This window comes from Amphibalanus amphitrite, unplaced genomic scaffold (genome assembly GCF_019059575.1).
Source record: "Amphibalanus amphitrite isolate SeventyFive unplaced genomic scaffold, NRLGWU_Aamphi_draft 000441F_arrow, whole genome shotgun sequence".
In the NCBI taxonomy this organism is placed as follows: Eukaryota; Metazoa; Arthropoda; class Thecostraca; order Balanomorpha; family Balanidae; genus Amphibalanus; species Amphibalanus amphitrite.
Window position 1 is genome coordinate 425,075 of NW_024881935.1, and position 18,085 is coordinate 443,159.

An 18,085-nucleotide genomic window follows, 5' to 3' on the forward strand; every position below is an offset into this window, starting at 1 on the left:
ATGATAAATGATATCGTATACGTTACACTGTTGGTAATGTTGCGCCATGGGTATAGCTGAATTCCAGAGAGCTTGGCTATCATGCATTTTAGATAAACTACACAGCCATCAGTGAAAAATGTTGCCGCCCATTTGTTCGTGCTCTTAGCTCAGCGATTTTCTCTGCAATGTGCCTGCAGAGCATTGCAAATCCAATATCCGTGCGCTGGTGGTCCCAGAGGTCAGCGATACCGGTGTGCTTCCCGGTTGCATGAGATGAACAACCTATAAGTCATGCCAGCCAGGACTTTCCGGTCCAAAGCTCGGCAATGTTGCAGGCGGAGGCGCATTGTATTACAGCGGTGCAACCAAGCAGCAAACATATGATGCCACGGTATACTACTCCCGCGGCTTCCGATGGTTAATCATCATTTCACACAGTGATCATGGAATTCCAAGGTCATCTTAACCCTCGCATGTGTGCGGCGTTTGCCAGCTTCTAATGTGTAGGGGGGGGTCGGTTGGACCCCCCCCCTTGCCGTTTGGCCCCTGATCGAGCTAGAGCTTCGCGGAAAAAACGAGCGTGTTGCCCGTGACGAGAGGAAGCCGATGATACCCAATTTTAAGGTCCTAGGTCATTGGTTGACCTTCCAGGTCAGGTCAATGACCCAAAGTCGGGAAAATCGGGACCTGTTAGAAAGTCGTAAAGTGTGGCTGCTAAGGGGTTTTTCGGGGTGCTGATCACGAATATCGTGTTAGTTTTGATCACAGATGATGTCTTGAAGCATTTAGACCAGGTCGGGTCAGGTCAGGTCAGGTCAACCAGTAGGCGTCGTGACGGGTATTCGTAGTACGTGTCAACCGCCTCTGACAGCTTCGTAACATGTTACGAAGTCACCAAAACTACTTCGTAAATGTTCAAATGGTTGCTAAATTCGAATTCAGCTCCAAAAACTAGCCTAGAAACATGTAAAACTCGAAAAAGTGACCCGAGGTCACCCGAGGTCACCAAAGGTCAATGACCTGACCTGACCTTCAGGTGACCTTGACACACACGGGAGTAACATCAAATCACATGTTTGAACGTTTGAAACCACGAGAAGCTTGCAAACACGCGGCTAGTGCGAGCCGACATACGCGAAATCGCGATTCCGGCCAAACATGGTCTCGGAAAAGAGGTCACAGGTCAAAGGTCATTTGGGTCAGGGTCATGAAATTTTCAGGGTAGGTGTAAAATTGATCAATGCGAGGGTACTGAAAGTTTCGTCGCGATCGGCCGCTTTTTACGCGAGTTATTCGCGAAAAACCATGGGGGGGGTCCATCCGACCCCCCCCCCTACACATGCGAGGGTTAAAATCTGATCATAATCTCATTCCATGTGCCTAATATGCATCCATATAATTGACACGCGCTCTATGCATTGAGTGGTCACATGTAGTTAATTAATTCACACAGCACCACATATGGCGCATATGACAGTTTAGCAGCTCGGCACTCCGACACTAGGCTGGCGTTACGGATATGCTGGCTCAGGCGACATCACGGACCATCTCCGACCACCGCAGACCATCTCAGACGACATCACGGATCATCTCAGACTGCAGTGGATTGGTTCAGACGAGTGTGCCACCCCCGCTGGATCAGCGGAGACGCCACTGGATGTTCAGAGACGCCACTAGATCAGCAGAGACGCCACTGGAGCAGCAGAGACGCCGTGCAGTCCACTCAGGCGCTGGCGCTGCCGCCGTGGATCAGCAGAGACGCGCCGCTGACGAGCGAGGAGCTGTCGCTGAGCAGAAACAGGATCGGTCCAACCACGTCCTCAGTCTCGGCGAAGCGGCCCAGCGGTACGGCCTTCTGCAGGGCGGCCGCCCTCTCCGGGTCCTGCCACATCCTCTCCGTCATGTCCGTCCTGACCACGCCCGGGTTGACGGTGTTGACCCGGATCCCCTTGGGTCCCAGCTCGAGCGCCATGACGCGCGATAGGTGGTCCAGCGCCGCCTTAGAGGCGCAGTACACCGCCGTCCCCTTCACCATTGTCGACAGAATCGACGAGACGTTGACGATGACGCCGCCCTTGCCGCGCTCGGCCATGCCGCGGCCCACCACCTGCGACACGTTGATAACCGCCTTCAGGTTGACGCCGAACGTCTGGTCGATCTGCGACTCTGTGATCTCCATGAACGGCGCGTGCTTCACAATGCCGGCGTTGTTAACCAGACAGTCGACCGGCTCCAGAGGCTCGAGCGCCTTACGCGTCGCCTCCCAGTCGCCGAGGTCGCAGGTCACCGTCTCCACCGAGGGACACTCGGCCTTCAACGTGTCCAGGTGCTGCTGGGTGCGCGAGACGGCGATCACGTGCGCTCCGCAGGCGGCGGCGCGGATCGCCAGAGCCCTGCCGATCCCGCGGCCGGCGCCCGTCACCAGCACGCGCTTCCCGGACAGCGAGACGTCCATGGCTGTGGACACGAGCAGAGATGGCCGTCATATGTCACACCTCCGCTTCGTTTGGGAACTTCAACTGTTCAATGACACGCCTATATTTTCCCGCGCCGTATGCCAGGACCCGGTCAGCCGTAATGGGGGGGGGAGGGAGTTCGATTCCCACCCCCGGAGATCTTAGAAGATTACCGACCGATTTTCAAAATTGAAACGGCGTTCGATAGCCCTACCGGGGAACTACAGTGTGATCCAATTTCAGTGACCTCGGTGCAACCGATGACGTTACAGGTAGGGTGCCTTTCAGTTCAAACTTTAAACTATGAATAACGGATTCTTGGAGTGAACGTTGCATCTAAATAAAATTTAAGGAATTAGAAAGTACTTGCTTTGAAACAGCTCAGCTGCTGTTTTCTACCCTTTTGTATCTACATTCCATCCCATAGTTTTGCGGTTACTAAGTATTTACAGTTACGCAACAGTTTGGTGGGAAGTAGGTACCTACTGTACGAGTAAAGAATCTAGCACAGTGGCGTAGACAGGGGGGGGGGCATGGGGGCCATGGCCCCCCCTTTCCGCCCAGCCGCCCAAATGGCGCCCCAATTAGCGCCGACTAGGCTGATGCCGTTTTACAGAGAGAACATGAATTAAAAAGTGATGTGCAGGCAGGGATCGAACTCAATATCTCTTTGGGGTGCCTGGACACCTAAATAATCTCCAGGGTACCCCCAAATACGACCTGAGCCCCCAAATGTTCAAGGGCGCCCCTCCGGAAACCAGAATATTCCGAACCCCCAGGGTCGATGGCGCCCCTGAAGAGCCGCTGGCACCCACCTAAACGGAACAGTCGCCCCATTAAAGCTTGATGGCGCCCCTCTAGAGCACCCGGCGCCCTTCTGAAGTTCACAGCTGCCCCAATCGACCCATCCAAGATCGATCCCTGAAACCACTGGCGCCCCTCTAAAGCACCCACATTCTTCTCAAGATCACAGTCGCCCTATCCGAGATCAATAGCGCCCTCAAGAACCACTAGCCCCCCCCCTTGAGACTGAAGTCGTTCCGATTGAGACTAAAGTCGCCCCATTCAAGCCCAATGACGCCCCTTCAGAGCGTCCAGCGCGCTTCTGAAGATCACGCCCATCTAAACGAAGGTTACAGCTGCCCCATCTTAAGATCGATGACAGCCCTCTGAAACCAATGGCGCCCTTCTAGACTACCCGGCACCCCTCTGAAAATCACATTCACCCCATCCGAGACAACGCCCCTGGAGACTACAGTCGGCCCACCCAAGCTCAGGCCCCTCCAGAGCCTCCCTGCGGCGCCCTGCTGAAGGCAACAGTGGCCCCATCCATGCCCAATGGCGCCCCTCAACGCCGTTCTAAAGATCACAGTCGCCCCATCAATCCGAGGTCGCTGGCGCCCCTCAAGAGCCACTGGCTCCCACCTGAACCGGGGCTTCAGTCGGCCCATCCTTGGTCAATGGCGCCCCTCTGAAACCACTGATGCTCCTCTGAAAATCCCAGTCGGACCATCCGAGATCAATGGCGCCCCTCCAGAGCGTTCGACGCCCTACTGAAGGCAGCAGTGACCCCATCCAAGCATTGCACTCCTCTAGAGCACCCGGTGCCCTTCTGAAGATCACATTCGCCCTATCCGAGGTCGTTCAGACGCCCTCCAGTAGTCACTGACGCGAAACTGAATGGATTCTTCGGTCGCCCCGCCCCATTCAAGATTGATAGCGCCCCCCCCCCCCCCCCGAAACCACTGACGCTAGGCAATTATTTGACAATGGGGCTTTCTCATCGACACTAAGGGCCCTTTTTCAAGATGCAGCAGCTAGGCGGCGCCGAGCTGGGCTTGGATGTGCCAAGCGTTCCTTATTAGGCAGCCTTGTAAGTGCCCCCCTCGTTGCGATACCGCCCCTCAACGCGACGCTGCCCCTTCACCGTACAATGCCACCCCTCAATGCAAGTGGCGCCCCTCAGCGCTCTGCCGCCCATTATTGCGATGCCGACAGCGCCCAGCAGTGCGGTGCCGCCCCCAGCGTAAGCGTTTTTTTATTGAACCTGCTGGGGGTGTTTGAACACCCACTTCTAACTCAGCTTGTCGGCCACGTCGAGACACGCAGTAGGCGGCGTTCGAAAGAGCGTCAAAAACTATTACAAAACTATTAAGATCATTTTATGGTTGGGTCGAACCGGTCGAAGGTCAGGTCACCAGCGACAACCGAAAATCAAATTTCGCCGATGTTGACATTTTTCGACAAAGCGGCGCATAAGTCAGGATTCAGAAAGAGATTGAGCTACAGCGCCGCAGCAAAGCGCATATTCGATAGCTCTTTTTATGCTCTCTCTTATTATCTCAGATTTGACCTACGGTAAACGTTTTAGCCTCAAAATATACGTTTTCGCGGAGGACGTTTATCTGTAATACCTTTTGGCTCAGACCTGCACGAGATTAGTTCAACCAGCCAGGGTTGTATACCAATCAAGTCGATTGAATTGATTGATTTGATTCAACGCGTATTTTGAGTTGATTGGATTGAGTCGATTGACTTTTCGAGATGACTGGTTGACTGACTCGTTTGACTTTAGCGACTGGTTGACTGATTTGATTCCCGAAAATTAGAGTGACTCGTATGATTGAGTCGATTGAATGGAAAGTTCAAATAAGTTTTAGTTGACGAAAAATAATGACACCAATTGATGACATCAAAGATCACAAAACTACACTGAAAACTGCTTGTCATCACAACTGCAATATGGGGTAGATGGCCAAATAAAGAACAGGGCCTAAACATGAACAGCCAACTTTGACTTTCAACTGCAATAACTGCTCCAATCCTGGTGATAGAACCTGGCGATGCACCTACCTACCTTTCAGCACTCAGCAGGAAACGTTTTTTTTTAACCCAGATGATAAAGTGCAAGGCCCTATATACTAATAAAGTGTGATTAACTAATAATTCACATCTCCACATCTCCTCAGAAACAACCCACTGAACTCTATAAAATATCTGAAACCCCTACAAAAATAACTGAAACAAAAGCGCCGTTTTCGTCTCGCTAATTACGTTTGCGTACCTAATTAATAGCTAATTTGCTGCATTGTTTAATTTGCAGCAGAACGTTTGTTGATCCTTTTCTCTTGAGAGCCTAAGCATAACATATTTAATATATTTCATTTTCCTTAAAATATTTTACCGAATATTATAAACTGGTTTTATTTCAAATAAAATAATAATTAAAACGAAATTGGTGTTGTACAACCGATTTATTTTATGATCATCTACCGTACTACATGATAATCAATGACGCCATCTTACCAAAATATCAAAAGATGTAGAATAAGGATTTATAAAAGCTTAGCATACTTATTGGCAAAACGTTATTATTGTTTCTTATTTTCATTTTTTTTATTCTTAACTTATCCTGTGGTTCCAGAGTCCCTGTCCTCTCCATTTCCTTTTAAATATATTTTTGATCCTCATCCCTATCCCCCAGTCCTAACAGTTTCAAATTGTATTGCAATAAAATGTTTTGAATTCTTCACACAGGTACCTAACATTGACATGCCACGTCCAGAGTCGTGGACCGCTAAATACTTCAAATCTCTTCCTTCCCAATCTGACAACATCCCACGTCTCAAATGCACATTGTGTGGAAATATTTTTCAGGCTGCCCGTCAGTCTCTGTCTAACCGAAACCGTCACATGCATGATGCAGGTAAGATATTTATTTCTATTTCCCCATGGTTAATATGTTATTGATGCATATTATCCATTAAAATAGACATGGTGTAGGGTAAATGGCCAAATCACGAACACTGCCAAAATCCGAGCAGCCAACTTTCAACTGCAATATCTGATATTTAGTGTAAATGGAGTTGGAATATGGCCAAAATTAAACTGACAACTTTTAGGTGAAAGGTGGTGATTTAAGTTAAGGGGCGAGTCAACTACTGGGTTATTTTGCACCCATTAAATGAAATTTCTGCTCCAATTCTACCCATTGAACCTCAATATCATGATCCACCTGTCCATCACTAGGTATCCTTCCTTATTACATAGAAACTTTGAATGGCATGGCAATTTATAATTTTAAATGACAATATTTTCATGTTTCTTCTGTAGGTAGGTGCTAGGAAGGTAGGTAGGTAGGTACACCAGACTGCTATGGACACTTTTCCAAGTTGGTGGGGCAAAAAACCTAATGTATGTCTTGGTTTGAGTCGTTTGATTGAGTTGATTGATTCCTTTCATTGTCGCGTTTGAGTCGATTGAATCAATTCCCGAAAACTGCTGTGACTTGATTGATTTGATTGGTTTCCCAAATTTGTCGTGATTGAATTGATTGCTATTGATTGAGTCGTATACAACCCTGCAACCAGCATCGTGTTCCACTTTTCGAGACAGACGAGTCAAATGAACTAGAATTTGACATTAAAAGGGCCTTTGAGAATTTGACCTAAGGAAGAGGTCATAACCTAACCGGTAAAGGTCATATTGCATATTAGTCGATCCATATTTTCGAGAAGGAAAATAATTATATAGGGTGTTTCATTGCTCTACCATACCTCTATCAAAAGTTATTGTCCAAAATCTACTGGAGACCTTTCATGACCTGAGATGACCTCAGTAACATAAAAATGGTCACATCACGAGTGACTTTTACAGATTAAATGTGTCATATTAACCTGCATCCCGATGGTTGAGGTTGTTTTCGTTCAGAAGAAGAGCATTTTAATTGTCTCCCATTAATCCGCGCCGTGCTGGAAGGGGGTGGGGGTTACGCCCCCCTTAGGTTTTTTCTCGCGAATATCTCGAAAACGACGTCGCGCAGCGCCTGCGCTGTCTTTGGTACTACACCTGTTCATACATCTTTTCTACACAGCTTGTTAAATTTCAGATGAGGGTCGTTCAAGGTCAGGTCACTAGGGCACGTCAAGTGACCTTGCCTCAAAAAAAGTTAAAAGACCCGCTATAGCTACACCGACTGAACGATCACTTTTGAAACTTTCAGATAAGACTAACAATATGCGTAACATGTTCATCTCGGACTTTTTATTTATGTGACCTAAGGTCAGGTCAATTTTGGGACCTCAAGTCAGTGGGAGAAAAGTGAAATGCGCCTCTTTTGGACGAGTGTCGTTTAAAACCCCCTTAAACATCGGTTCATAGGTAAACATTACACACTGAATCGTAACAATGCACCTGTGTCCTTTTATGTGCCCTTGAGGTCATCTCAGGTCATAAACGGTCACCTATTTTATCACCATAAACGGTTTTTTGGCTTCAACTTTTGATAGAGACGTGCTAGAGCGGTGAAAACACGTCAGATGTTGTCAGCTAGACTATACGGATCGACTGATCTGCAGAATGACCCTTTCCGGTCAGGTCATGACCTTGACCTGCGGTCAAATTTTTAAAATAACCTTTCAAGGTCAACGTATAGTTCATTCGAAGCGTCTCGACGAGAGGAACACGAGGCAGGCAAAATAAATATCATCACTGTCTTGAACCAAATGTTATTGCAGACAAACGCTTTTCATAAAAACTGTTATTTTTGGAATTTTTGCCCTCTGGAGGCTAAACCATTGACCTGAGATCAAATCCGAGAGCAATATTCAGAAAAGCCTGTAAAAGGGCTATCGAATGCGCTTTTCCGCGGCGCTGTAGCTCTATTGGTTCCCGAGTTAGCCGTTGGCAGTTTCCAAAATTGTTGAAATGGACTAAATTTTACCTTTGATGACCTCTGGTGACCTGACCTTTGACCGGACCTAAAAATTGATGCGAAGTCTTTCCGTCATTATTTTTGACGCTCTTTCGATTTCCCCTTACCGCGTGTCGCTACGTGGCCCAGGAGCCGAGTTAGAGGGGGGACGTGAAAACACCCCCCCTCCCCCCCAGCACGACACGGAAAGCACAGGCCACCAGCACGGCGCGGGTTAACTTATAGGTACCGTAAAGTGGGGCTATTTGAGACAGTGGGGCTATTTGAGACAGTAAGGTAATGGTTGAGTAAAATCGCTGTAAAATGAAAACCGTTTGATGTTTTTTCGTCATTTTTGCTTAGACTAATGTGGAATTGAACAGTGAATGCTCTGAATAACCTTTTTGAAAATTTCGAAAAGTTCTGAACGAAATTTGCAATAAAATACGAAATACAGAAAAACGCACAATTTAAGTTGCTCGAAAAGGACCCCTACCTGCAGCTTAAAAAGTTGAAGTTTTAATAGCTTCGTCACTGTATCCATCGTTACTACCTTTTTGGTTATAGGCTAAGCACATTTTTCATGAAAATATTATATATTGTTAACGGTACTGCCGATTGCGTAACCCATTGTCTCAGAATCCCGATGATGCCCACCTGGTCAAACCTCAACGGATATGCCAAATAGCTGATGATAACGGCGATGCGATGCACCCGAGAAGACTTACCGCCATCTACCTGAAGTGCATCGAACGTTCGACATAAGCATCACCGGTGAATCGGTCGTGGTCATAAACGTGCAGTGGGTTCATGGTAGGTACTTCAAGCAGCAAGCAATATTTACATGTTCGTAGTGTAACATAATAACCCTTTAGCTGGTGACCAAACTAGTTATTCTGATGAATATGTGCTTAAAATGTGCTTCAACAGTCACTGATTCAGTCGACAATCAACATATGTCTACCTTTGTTGACCAAAAAACACCATTGAATGTTACTTAACACATGAACGTACTGTTAGGTGTTAGGTGAGCGTATCCAAGTACTTGATGTGGTAGGGTAACCGGCCAATTGATACAGCATGCAGCGATCGAGGAAAATTGGCATAAAATCAAAACCGTTTAACATTTTTCTGTTATTTCTTCGCATGGATATGTACAATGGAACAAACAATCATGCAGACCATTCACTCAAATGTTTTCGGAAACCTTTTGCCTTGTTTGATTCATTACAGTGTGCTTCATAAGGTAGCGAGACTGTCTCAAATAGCCCCACCGACTTTCGGTATATCTGTTTTCACGTCACCGGGGCTATATACAAAAACTTACTTTCAAAATTTTACTGTCGATGACTTTAAAATAGTCCTTGATGATCATCCTGTCATTTTGAAAGCTATGGGTCACATCATATTATGATAGCCTTAGCATATAGTGATGCAATTTTATACCAGACCGAAATGAAGTGTCCTACGAAAAAGGAAAATATTGAATATTTAGGTCATATAACAGTCTTTGAAAAAATAATTTTTGCCAAAATGATCAAAATTCAATTTCCAAATGCATGGCGTTTAAAAAATTATCTCTAGCGTGACCGATTTTCTCTAATTTCTTTGCAACTAAAACTGTCTCAAATAGCCCCACCCTATGGGGCTATTTGAAACAGGCTTTAACATAAAAAATAACCTTAATCATTATTACTAGCTGAACCAAAATGCACCTATATGAAAGAGCTCACAGAGAACTACATTTTTGCCATTTACATGCTATAAGAAATATGAACCGTCTTAAAGGGAGAGGCCAAAAACTGTAAAATCCGTTTCAAATAGCCCCACTTTACGGTAATCGGTAACTTATAGGTACTTATAGAGAGGTCGCAAAATTGACCTGGCCCTCAATGAATATATTTGGTCTGGGGATTACACAAGGCGAATGTTCGGTAAGATCAGCAGGTTTCTATGGCACTTATTCAAAGTCGACCATGCACACTCACATCATCAAAAGTCGTCTTCTATACTACACCGGCCGAAGACATTCTTAACCTTCGTGCCACTATATGGGACAGTCTCACGCCTCACCCATCTGGCACTCATGCAGTCATGAGTGTCTGAGATTCTAAGCACGGCCACCCGGTCGACCAGAGGCTACAGTCCACAGGTCACTTTGCTTCAGTGAGTGAACCTGTATGTTTTTTTTTTTTTTTTTGCAAAGAATAAAGATTGTGCCTAGCGATCAACGCATATTTTACCGTTTCGAATTCGAATGGGTGTGTATTTTGAGAATAACATGTCCGTAGCCTGAGCTCGTTTCCTATATCGTGCTAAATAAATATGCATAAAGATAAAGGCTTTTGATAAAAACACTGGGCTGCAAATTGCATTAATTGGATTTTATGAAAAATCAGCGAAACCTGGTTCTGATACTCGTGCCGGTTCCGTAGTAACACCTAGTAAATCATGCATGAATATATGACGTTACATTTTAGACTGACCCCCTGTCACTAGCTCACAATGGCGCCCCTTTCAAGGGAAAAAGTCGCCCCCTCGAGCACCATGCCCCCCCCCCCTTTCGCTGATTTCTGGCTACGCCACTGATCTAGCACATAAGCGAATAGCATAACAGCGAACTGTGTTGAGTCTGTCACTATGCTGTGGCAGAGAGGTTTAATGCTTACCTTTCGTTGTTCCGTCTCTGCTGGGACTGCTGCTACTCCTACTCCTCACACACCACGTGCGCCAGTCACCGCGATAGCAGCAGCAGTGAGACCGCCGACCGGCCGGCCGCCGCGCCGCACACGAAAAACGCCCAGTCACACTCCTACCGTGTCAAGGAAAAACATAGTAAGCGCCAATGTAAACAAAAATGAGTTAGAGATGCTAACGGGGGTTTTCGGGAACGGCGGATTCGTTTCTGGTATCGCTTTTTTCATAACTTTCTCCAAAACTGAGATATTAAAGGGGTAGAATATAGCAAGTCCAGTGGCGTCTTCGGTTTGGCAAAGAAAAACACAGCATGTGACAAGTTGCTACATGCTAGGTTTTACCTCGACCAAAGAGACCTGAACTTCCCATTTTGCGCTGATGTGCGTTGTGATAAAGTGTCGCATACTAGGTTCTCGCCCATTCGCGACTTCCGCGCTTTAGGAAGCCCACTCCCCTGGTTGGGCCTGTCTGTTACTGCTGGCTACATGAGCGAGCTTGATGGCACATCAAGGTTGATGCATGTAGCAACTCGATGTGCTCTAGAAAACCTAAACTTCGCTTCACCGCCCCGGAGTCCCTATTGCAACTTATCAGTGTAAACCCCGATTTTTGAACTGTGGAGAGCCACACTGACAAACTTTCGCGGTGTCGTTGAGCGGGCCGACATCTGCTGCGTGTGCCGAGCCGCCGAGCCCCGGTGGTACACTCGGGGGCAGATTGATGTTCCACAACTCTTTATCCACCGGAGGCCTCTTGCACCAAAATCCTCTTGCACCAATGCTCGGATTATTTTGCATCGTATGCCCAGTCCGAGTCTCAAATGTAACAATTAATGTGCAAAATTTAGCAAGCACATGTAGGATTATGTATTGGGCTATTGCAAACAAATTTACCACCGTTAGATTAGCTTATTCTGAAACCGGTTTTTCGATTTTACCTAGCTAGGTAGTTTGGTGCAAGAGGCCTCGGGTCCCTATGGCTCAGCATTGGCAGCAGCCGCCTGGTACCGGTAGACTGGACCCGGTGGATAAAGAGTTGTAGAACATCAATCTGCCCCCGAGTGTACGAGTGGCAGGGGTGCCGGATCCAGTATCCCTGCACCTCTTCCTGACGTTCCCGAGGAGTTTCTGAGGGACCCAGTGTAATCTACGTCTGCCTCTGCGATACCGAATGCGTCTAAAGAGCACGATATCAGGGTGTGTGAAGTGCGTTAGTAGCATAAACTATTTTGATTTGGGTTGTGTTGAAGATAGCGAGAGATACTGATGCATGCCGAGGCACTGTAGTCAGCCAGCATGATGATGAGATGGCGTACACTGCAGATATGCAGGTGTAACTTCTAAAAAACATAACCGTGGTCCTGTTGACGGGGACCTGCGGTAGCTGCGCCTGCGGCTCGGCGGTCAGCCGCGGGATCTATGGCCACGGGTAAACGCCGAGCTGCAGCTACGGCAGGTGCCCGTGAACAGCACTCGTGAAAATCACTTCTTTATGAGCCGTCTGGTCCATAGGCGTAGGAACAGGGGGGGGGGGGCGGAGCCCCACCCACTTTTCAGCCTTTTTTAAGAAAAAATCTTCATTTTTGATTTAAATACAAAACTAAGAGCAGGAAATGGAATTCAACAAGGTAAGATGAGCACAAAACTACAAAGAATTTCTTCATAGGAGCATTCTTGAAATGACAACTGTTTCAGTTTTTGTTGACAACCTATTTCATAGATAAAGCACATCTGGCACAGAAAAGCATAGTAAGTAACCATGCTAGGTTTTCCCTCTTAGTCCAATGCCACAGCTAATCTAGCAAGTCCACATTTACATTATTGGTAAGCATTTGAAAAATTTGGATAGCATTTCTGAATTGCGCACATACAATACATATAGAAACACTATTCAGGTTGATGCATGTTATGCGCATTTGCTTAGGCTAGCACATGTTAACGTTTCCTCGTTTTTCTCCGTTTCGTCACCTTGACACTTACTAGGTTTTTCAAAAATAGGGTAGACTCCCTCTCGGCTCTCGGCGCGATAGTGACTCACCGGTGACCTTGACTCGAGTGAAAAAAAAAACAGCACCGCAGCGGCGCAGCCAGGATATCACCTGTTTGGTATTCCGCGCACAGCAGCTGCCAGCTGGCACTGCTGTTCGTCATTCAATTGACTAGTTATTGTGCTTTTTTTGTTGCTCTGCTATTGAAGATGTGAAGTGATATCTTCCTTATCGTGTGTGCTGTTTGAATATGCGGTACCCTCCCACCTTCAAAAAAGTTAATGAATTGGCATAAAAGTGATGTAGCGTGAATCACAAAGAGCGAAAATGAACATCTACCAAATTTTACCGGAAAATATTCACCCGTTTTCGAGATATAAGACTTTTATTTTTGTTTACTTTTTGGGAACTCCGCTGTTTCTATGACGTCACATAAAGGTTTTCTTTACGTCGGCATTTGGAAGCAATAGTTTGGTATCAAAGTGCGACAAATATTGCGCGAATGATGCGTTTATCTTATCAAGGTCAATATATGATGGCCAATAAAGGATTCCAGGACAATTCTTCTTATGGCATTTCTTCGTATCGCAATTCTTCGTCTGCAAATCTTCGTCAGGGCATTTATTCGTATTGCATTACTTTGTCTCGCATCAGGGTCTATGAAAATCGGCTCGCATTTCTTCTTCAACGCAAATATATGCAAGAGTAAGCATTGAGGGACAAATAAATGCACTGACGAAGATTTGTAGACGAAGAAATGCGGACGAAAAGATTGTGCTACGAAGAAATGTCATGCGAGGATTCGTTCGGGTACCATGACATTTATGTGATTTCAAAGTCAAGGTTCTCAGCTGATCTGCTAAATCAAGCCAAGAATCCAAACTATCAAAAAACTATAAATATTTGTTTGTCTGTCACAGAGGTCTCAAGCAATATAAGGTTGACATATGTTGAATCAAAAATCTACTGCCACAACTCACATCTCCTGCCTCAGTTTATCATTGTTGTTTTAACTTGCTTTCAAGAGAAACAGAAGCCAGTATCTGATATCACTTCAGATGATTGTTTCAAGATCTGAGTTCAAATGGAAATAAAAGCAAGATCAAGATGAAACAGGGATTATTGCTTTTAAAGTAGTTTGGCCATGATACAACAAGCACATAAATCATTAGCCAAATCAAATACTGGTTGGTTTGTCAAGATGTTTGTTGTCTGTCGTCTGTCGAGCTGCTATGAACACTGAACGCTCTCACTCTTACTTTAAAGAGAGTAGTTTAAGTTGAATGGTAGTGAGCTGTAATTAGACAAAGCAGCAATTCAGTGCTCACATCAAGCCAGGCTAGGAAATGGCATCAACTGTGGTGGGAGGAAGCAGGTTCGGCAGCCCTATGTTGTAAACTTCTGTTGTGTCTTGTGTTTGATCAACTGATGTTTTCTGCTCTGTTTTGTGCAGTGATAGTAGCAGGTAACTGCATGCTTGTCAAATTATGTGAATAAACGAATTCATAACATTGCATTTTTCTCTCCATGCAAGGAACAAGTAAGATGTTGTAGAAAATGTAATAGAGGGCTGCATTGCTGATTTTGCACTTTATCAGAGCTTTATTTAGAATTGCTTTCCTGAAAGCTACACACAGGCCACAGCACTGAAATTCACAATGTCATAGCTTTTGGCAGAAAAAAAAAGAAAAGACTTACCTAGGTAAAATTGGCTGAAAGTATGGCAGAGCAGGTCTTGATGCGTATGCCCATCCGTGTGCTTGCCGAAGCCGAACTGACTGCAACACATTAACTCTGACCCACCATGGTGGCTGGCATATCCTGAACTTTCACCACTCTAAACAAGACAACTTTCAGCCCTCAGCATTGTATTAAAACACTGTACATGACACTCAAAATTTGTTTCAGTGCCATCCACGGACAACATCAGTCGCCATTCACCAGGCCAGTAAAAACAGAATAGATAATAGCTTCAAACCCATGTAGTCAGAGTTACTAGGTCTGCACCTCAAAACAAAATCCAGGTGACATTCACCATGCCAGTAAAAAACAGGTACTTAGGTAACGTAACAGCTTCAAATCTGGTAACATGTTGGTCAGACTTTACACTACCATATTTACATGGAATAATATGATACCAAACAATAGTGCAACCATTCTGGACAACAAAAGTGTATGATAAAATTAATTTAGAATACTTTGGCAGCATGATTTACGAGCACAGGCAGGTGTTACCTACCAGCCTTCTCAATGCTCGTAAAACCAACATTGTAGTTTTTATTTTACCTTACATGATAACACACTTGGCTGCAATGGCACATTTAATTTAATACTGTGAAAAGACCAGTTATAACCACTTCACAAGCAAAATTGCACCTCATGCCGACATCCTTTTCCAAAGACAGTCAGCAGCGTCTTTCGTCAAAACTGGAAGATCAATCCCCTTTTAACTGTTAACATCAAAAATATTTATTCATGGTGTGATCTCCATATGGAAACCTTGCAGGAAAAGAATTAATGTCAATTGTCAGCTCTTCAAATTTCTTTGGACTTTAACTTGCAGTACCTACCATATCCAGTTTGCTTTGATATTTTGTTTTTTATTCCTTGTTGAAGTTGAACACCAAGCTCCAGATATAGCAGGCAGCTTGATCATCTTCGGCCTTGGTATAATATCAGTCCAAGTTCCAGTGGTGGGTATCTTCTAATATTCAAATTAAAATGAAAAGCAATAGGCTTTCTCAGCGCCGACAACGGATTTCTCATTTCACGTTTATAACAAAGGGAGCTCAAGGTCAGCAAAACTCGGGTTCAAGGAATGGCGGGCGTTGAAATGACTGCTGACGTCATCAAAAAACCGCTAATGGTTAAGAGATAGGGACTACGCTGGTCCCACCCTGCAAGTAAAGGGAAGAAATTTCTTGAACACCATAAAGCTGCGGGGGTTGCGACCAGGAGAAATGGTGGTTTCTGAGCCTGACCGCAAACTTGGCTATCTCAACTCAAAACTAATGTTAAGGTGGGATGGTCCCTTTAAAAACTGGTGTTCACGTTGCTGATGAAATGACTATATAGACATGTCGACGTTTTAGTTTTCGTTTAGGTTTGTTTTTGTCTTGAGTTGTATAAGGATGGTCGACTTTAGCGGTGAAAAGGCATCCGTATTTTTGTCTTGCGTTATTGTCTTTCAGTCTTACGTAAGTCCTTCTTGGACTTCTGTCACCTGGACGTGTTTCGTAAATACCTATGTGCAGGTACACAAATAAGATGAGTTGCAGAGGTAAAGTGGTGACCATAGGCGGCGGAATGGGGAGGGCACCGGGGCACTGTGTCCCCCTTTGATTTCGGCATTTTAACATTAGCCCTATGGGCGTCGCATGGAAAGAATAGGATCAAAAGTCGGCAGTGCCCCCCCCCCCTTAATTGAAGGTGTTCCGCCGCTAATGGTGGTGACGTCCGTCTTTGAACTGTCGTATCAACAAACAGAGTTAGCGAGCGACACACTCAGGTATACATACGTCAGCGTGATGTGTAAGATATTGAACCGCCAAGCTTTGGTATCGGGATGCCCTTTGCACTGACTGTTGTTCTAAAGCAAACAGCGATTCATCTGTGGTCAGTAACAGTGTCAGATCAAAATGGCGGCCATAAGGCGGCTATAGGGCGAATCCCCTATCCACACACTCGCACGCGCACATGCACAACCAGGGCTAATATTACACTAATCCGATACATAAGTTATTAAAGCTGTCAGATAAAAAAAAAACGCGAATCAAGAAGATCACTACATGATACTAACTCATCTGATTTACCTAACTATCTTTATATCTCATGTGGCCGGCGCGTACTCGCGAACGTACTCACATCGACGTGAATGTGCGGCTGGTGGAAGACCTGGGCGGCCGGTACCTCGCCCGGGTTGTACCGGTAAAACTCGTGGCCGTCCCGGTACCAGTTGACCGCGTACAGCCGCTCGCGCCAGTCCAGCACCACGTGGCACGAGAGCGGCACGTGCTGGCCGGCCGCCACGTAGCGCGGGATCTCCGAGCGCAGCAGGCGGATTCCGAGACTGCCTGCGGCGGGAAGGGGACCGGGCGGGTCACACAGAGGCCGCCAAAGGGCCGGCGCTAGAACAGTCCAAACTCAATCTCCCAGATACGAAAACGAGTTTCAAATGTACATGGCATGAGAGCTTTCAAATGTACAGATACATGAGCGAGCTGCAAAGCTGCATTACTATTGGAGTCCCTGTCAAAGATTTCGCTCGCTTTGCCCGCTCGTAATTAAAATTTCACATGAGGTCTGCTTGTGCCCTGCAGAGGACAAAACTGTCAAAATTGCTTTTTTGCGGAAACTGCTTTTCTGGTAAGGCCTTTAATCAATATTTTCACATCATTGTTGCTGCCATCTTCTTCCTCTGCTGGGAATGCGTCGAGGGAATTAAAATTTGATCTAATAGGCGCCGGTTCAAATGCTTCTATCTAAAATGCTTACAAGACTTCTATTGAAAGGGTATTCTTGTCATTTAAGAAGGGCAACGTGTGACAATGCAAAGTACGCGTATCATTATATGTTTAGGTGATCGAAAGGAAAAGTTAATGATTTCTTGCCTAAGTTTTTTTTGCCACAAATTATGCAGGGAGTAAGAAGATATGTTTGCCCTGTGAGCTTTTCAGGGGCGACAGCCCCCGATACCCCTTCCCCCTGAATCCGCCGCCGTTGCCTGAGGCGTGACTTCCCGGGATGTCTGAAGCCCGCACGGTCTCGTGGCGAATCCGATACGCCACGTAATTTCCGGTCCATTTCACAAGTCGGTCCGCATTAAGGTACACTGTCAGTCGTTAGAGGGCATTCTTCCCATCTGAAGTCGGTTAAGCCACAAATCACTCCAGACATCTCTCTGTAATTTGAAACAAATGGGGCCGAAAAAGCGGACCAGTTCCACCGAGTGGCGGCCATTCACTGCGGGACAATGTCTCATCACGGAGCAGGTGTAGTTTAAATTGCAGTAATACATTTCCGGTGTTTATAAGGTTTTGTTCGTTTAACTTTTCAACTAACTACCATTGGAAAACGCATTGCATCATAACTTTAAAGGCTTACTATATCCCAAATACACTGTGACTTAATGACACTTTTTCCTAATTTGAAATCAGGTATGCATTTGACTTGATAAAATGCCTAAATGTCAGGGAGAAGCAGACATTTCTGCTAAGAGGCATTCGAGCCCACTGTCATGTGGCGTAATTGGCTGCACAATTGAAACGAAAT

General features: G+C 45.7%; 2 protein-coding genes across 2 annotated transcripts in view; both read right to left on the reverse strand.

Annotated features, from left to right (window-relative positions):
• Positions 1 to 18,085, reverse strand: part of LOC122391512 — an 83,638-nt gene that overhangs the window by 14,629 nt on the left and 50,924 nt on the right. The window contains exon 2 of the mRNA XM_043385519.1: positions 16,679 to 16,887. Within this exon, the coding sequence (XP_043241454.1) occupies positions 16,679 to 16,887 (209 nt within the window). The remainder of the gene's footprint in view (positions 1 to 16,678; positions 16,888 to 18,085) is intronic.
• On the reverse strand, positions 1,337 to 10,901 carry LOC122391514 (L-xylulose reductase-like). Its single transcript, XM_043385521.1, has 2 exons — positions 10,800 to 10,901; positions 1,337 to 2,439 (listed from the first exon to the last, which is right to left on the reverse strand). The coding sequence occupies exon 2, from the start codon at positions 2,435 to 2,437 to the stop codon at positions 1,706 to 1,708; it is 732 nt and encodes a 243-aa protein (XP_043241456.1). The 5' UTR covers positions 2,438 to 2,439; positions 10,800 to 10,901; the 3' UTR covers positions 1,337 to 1,705.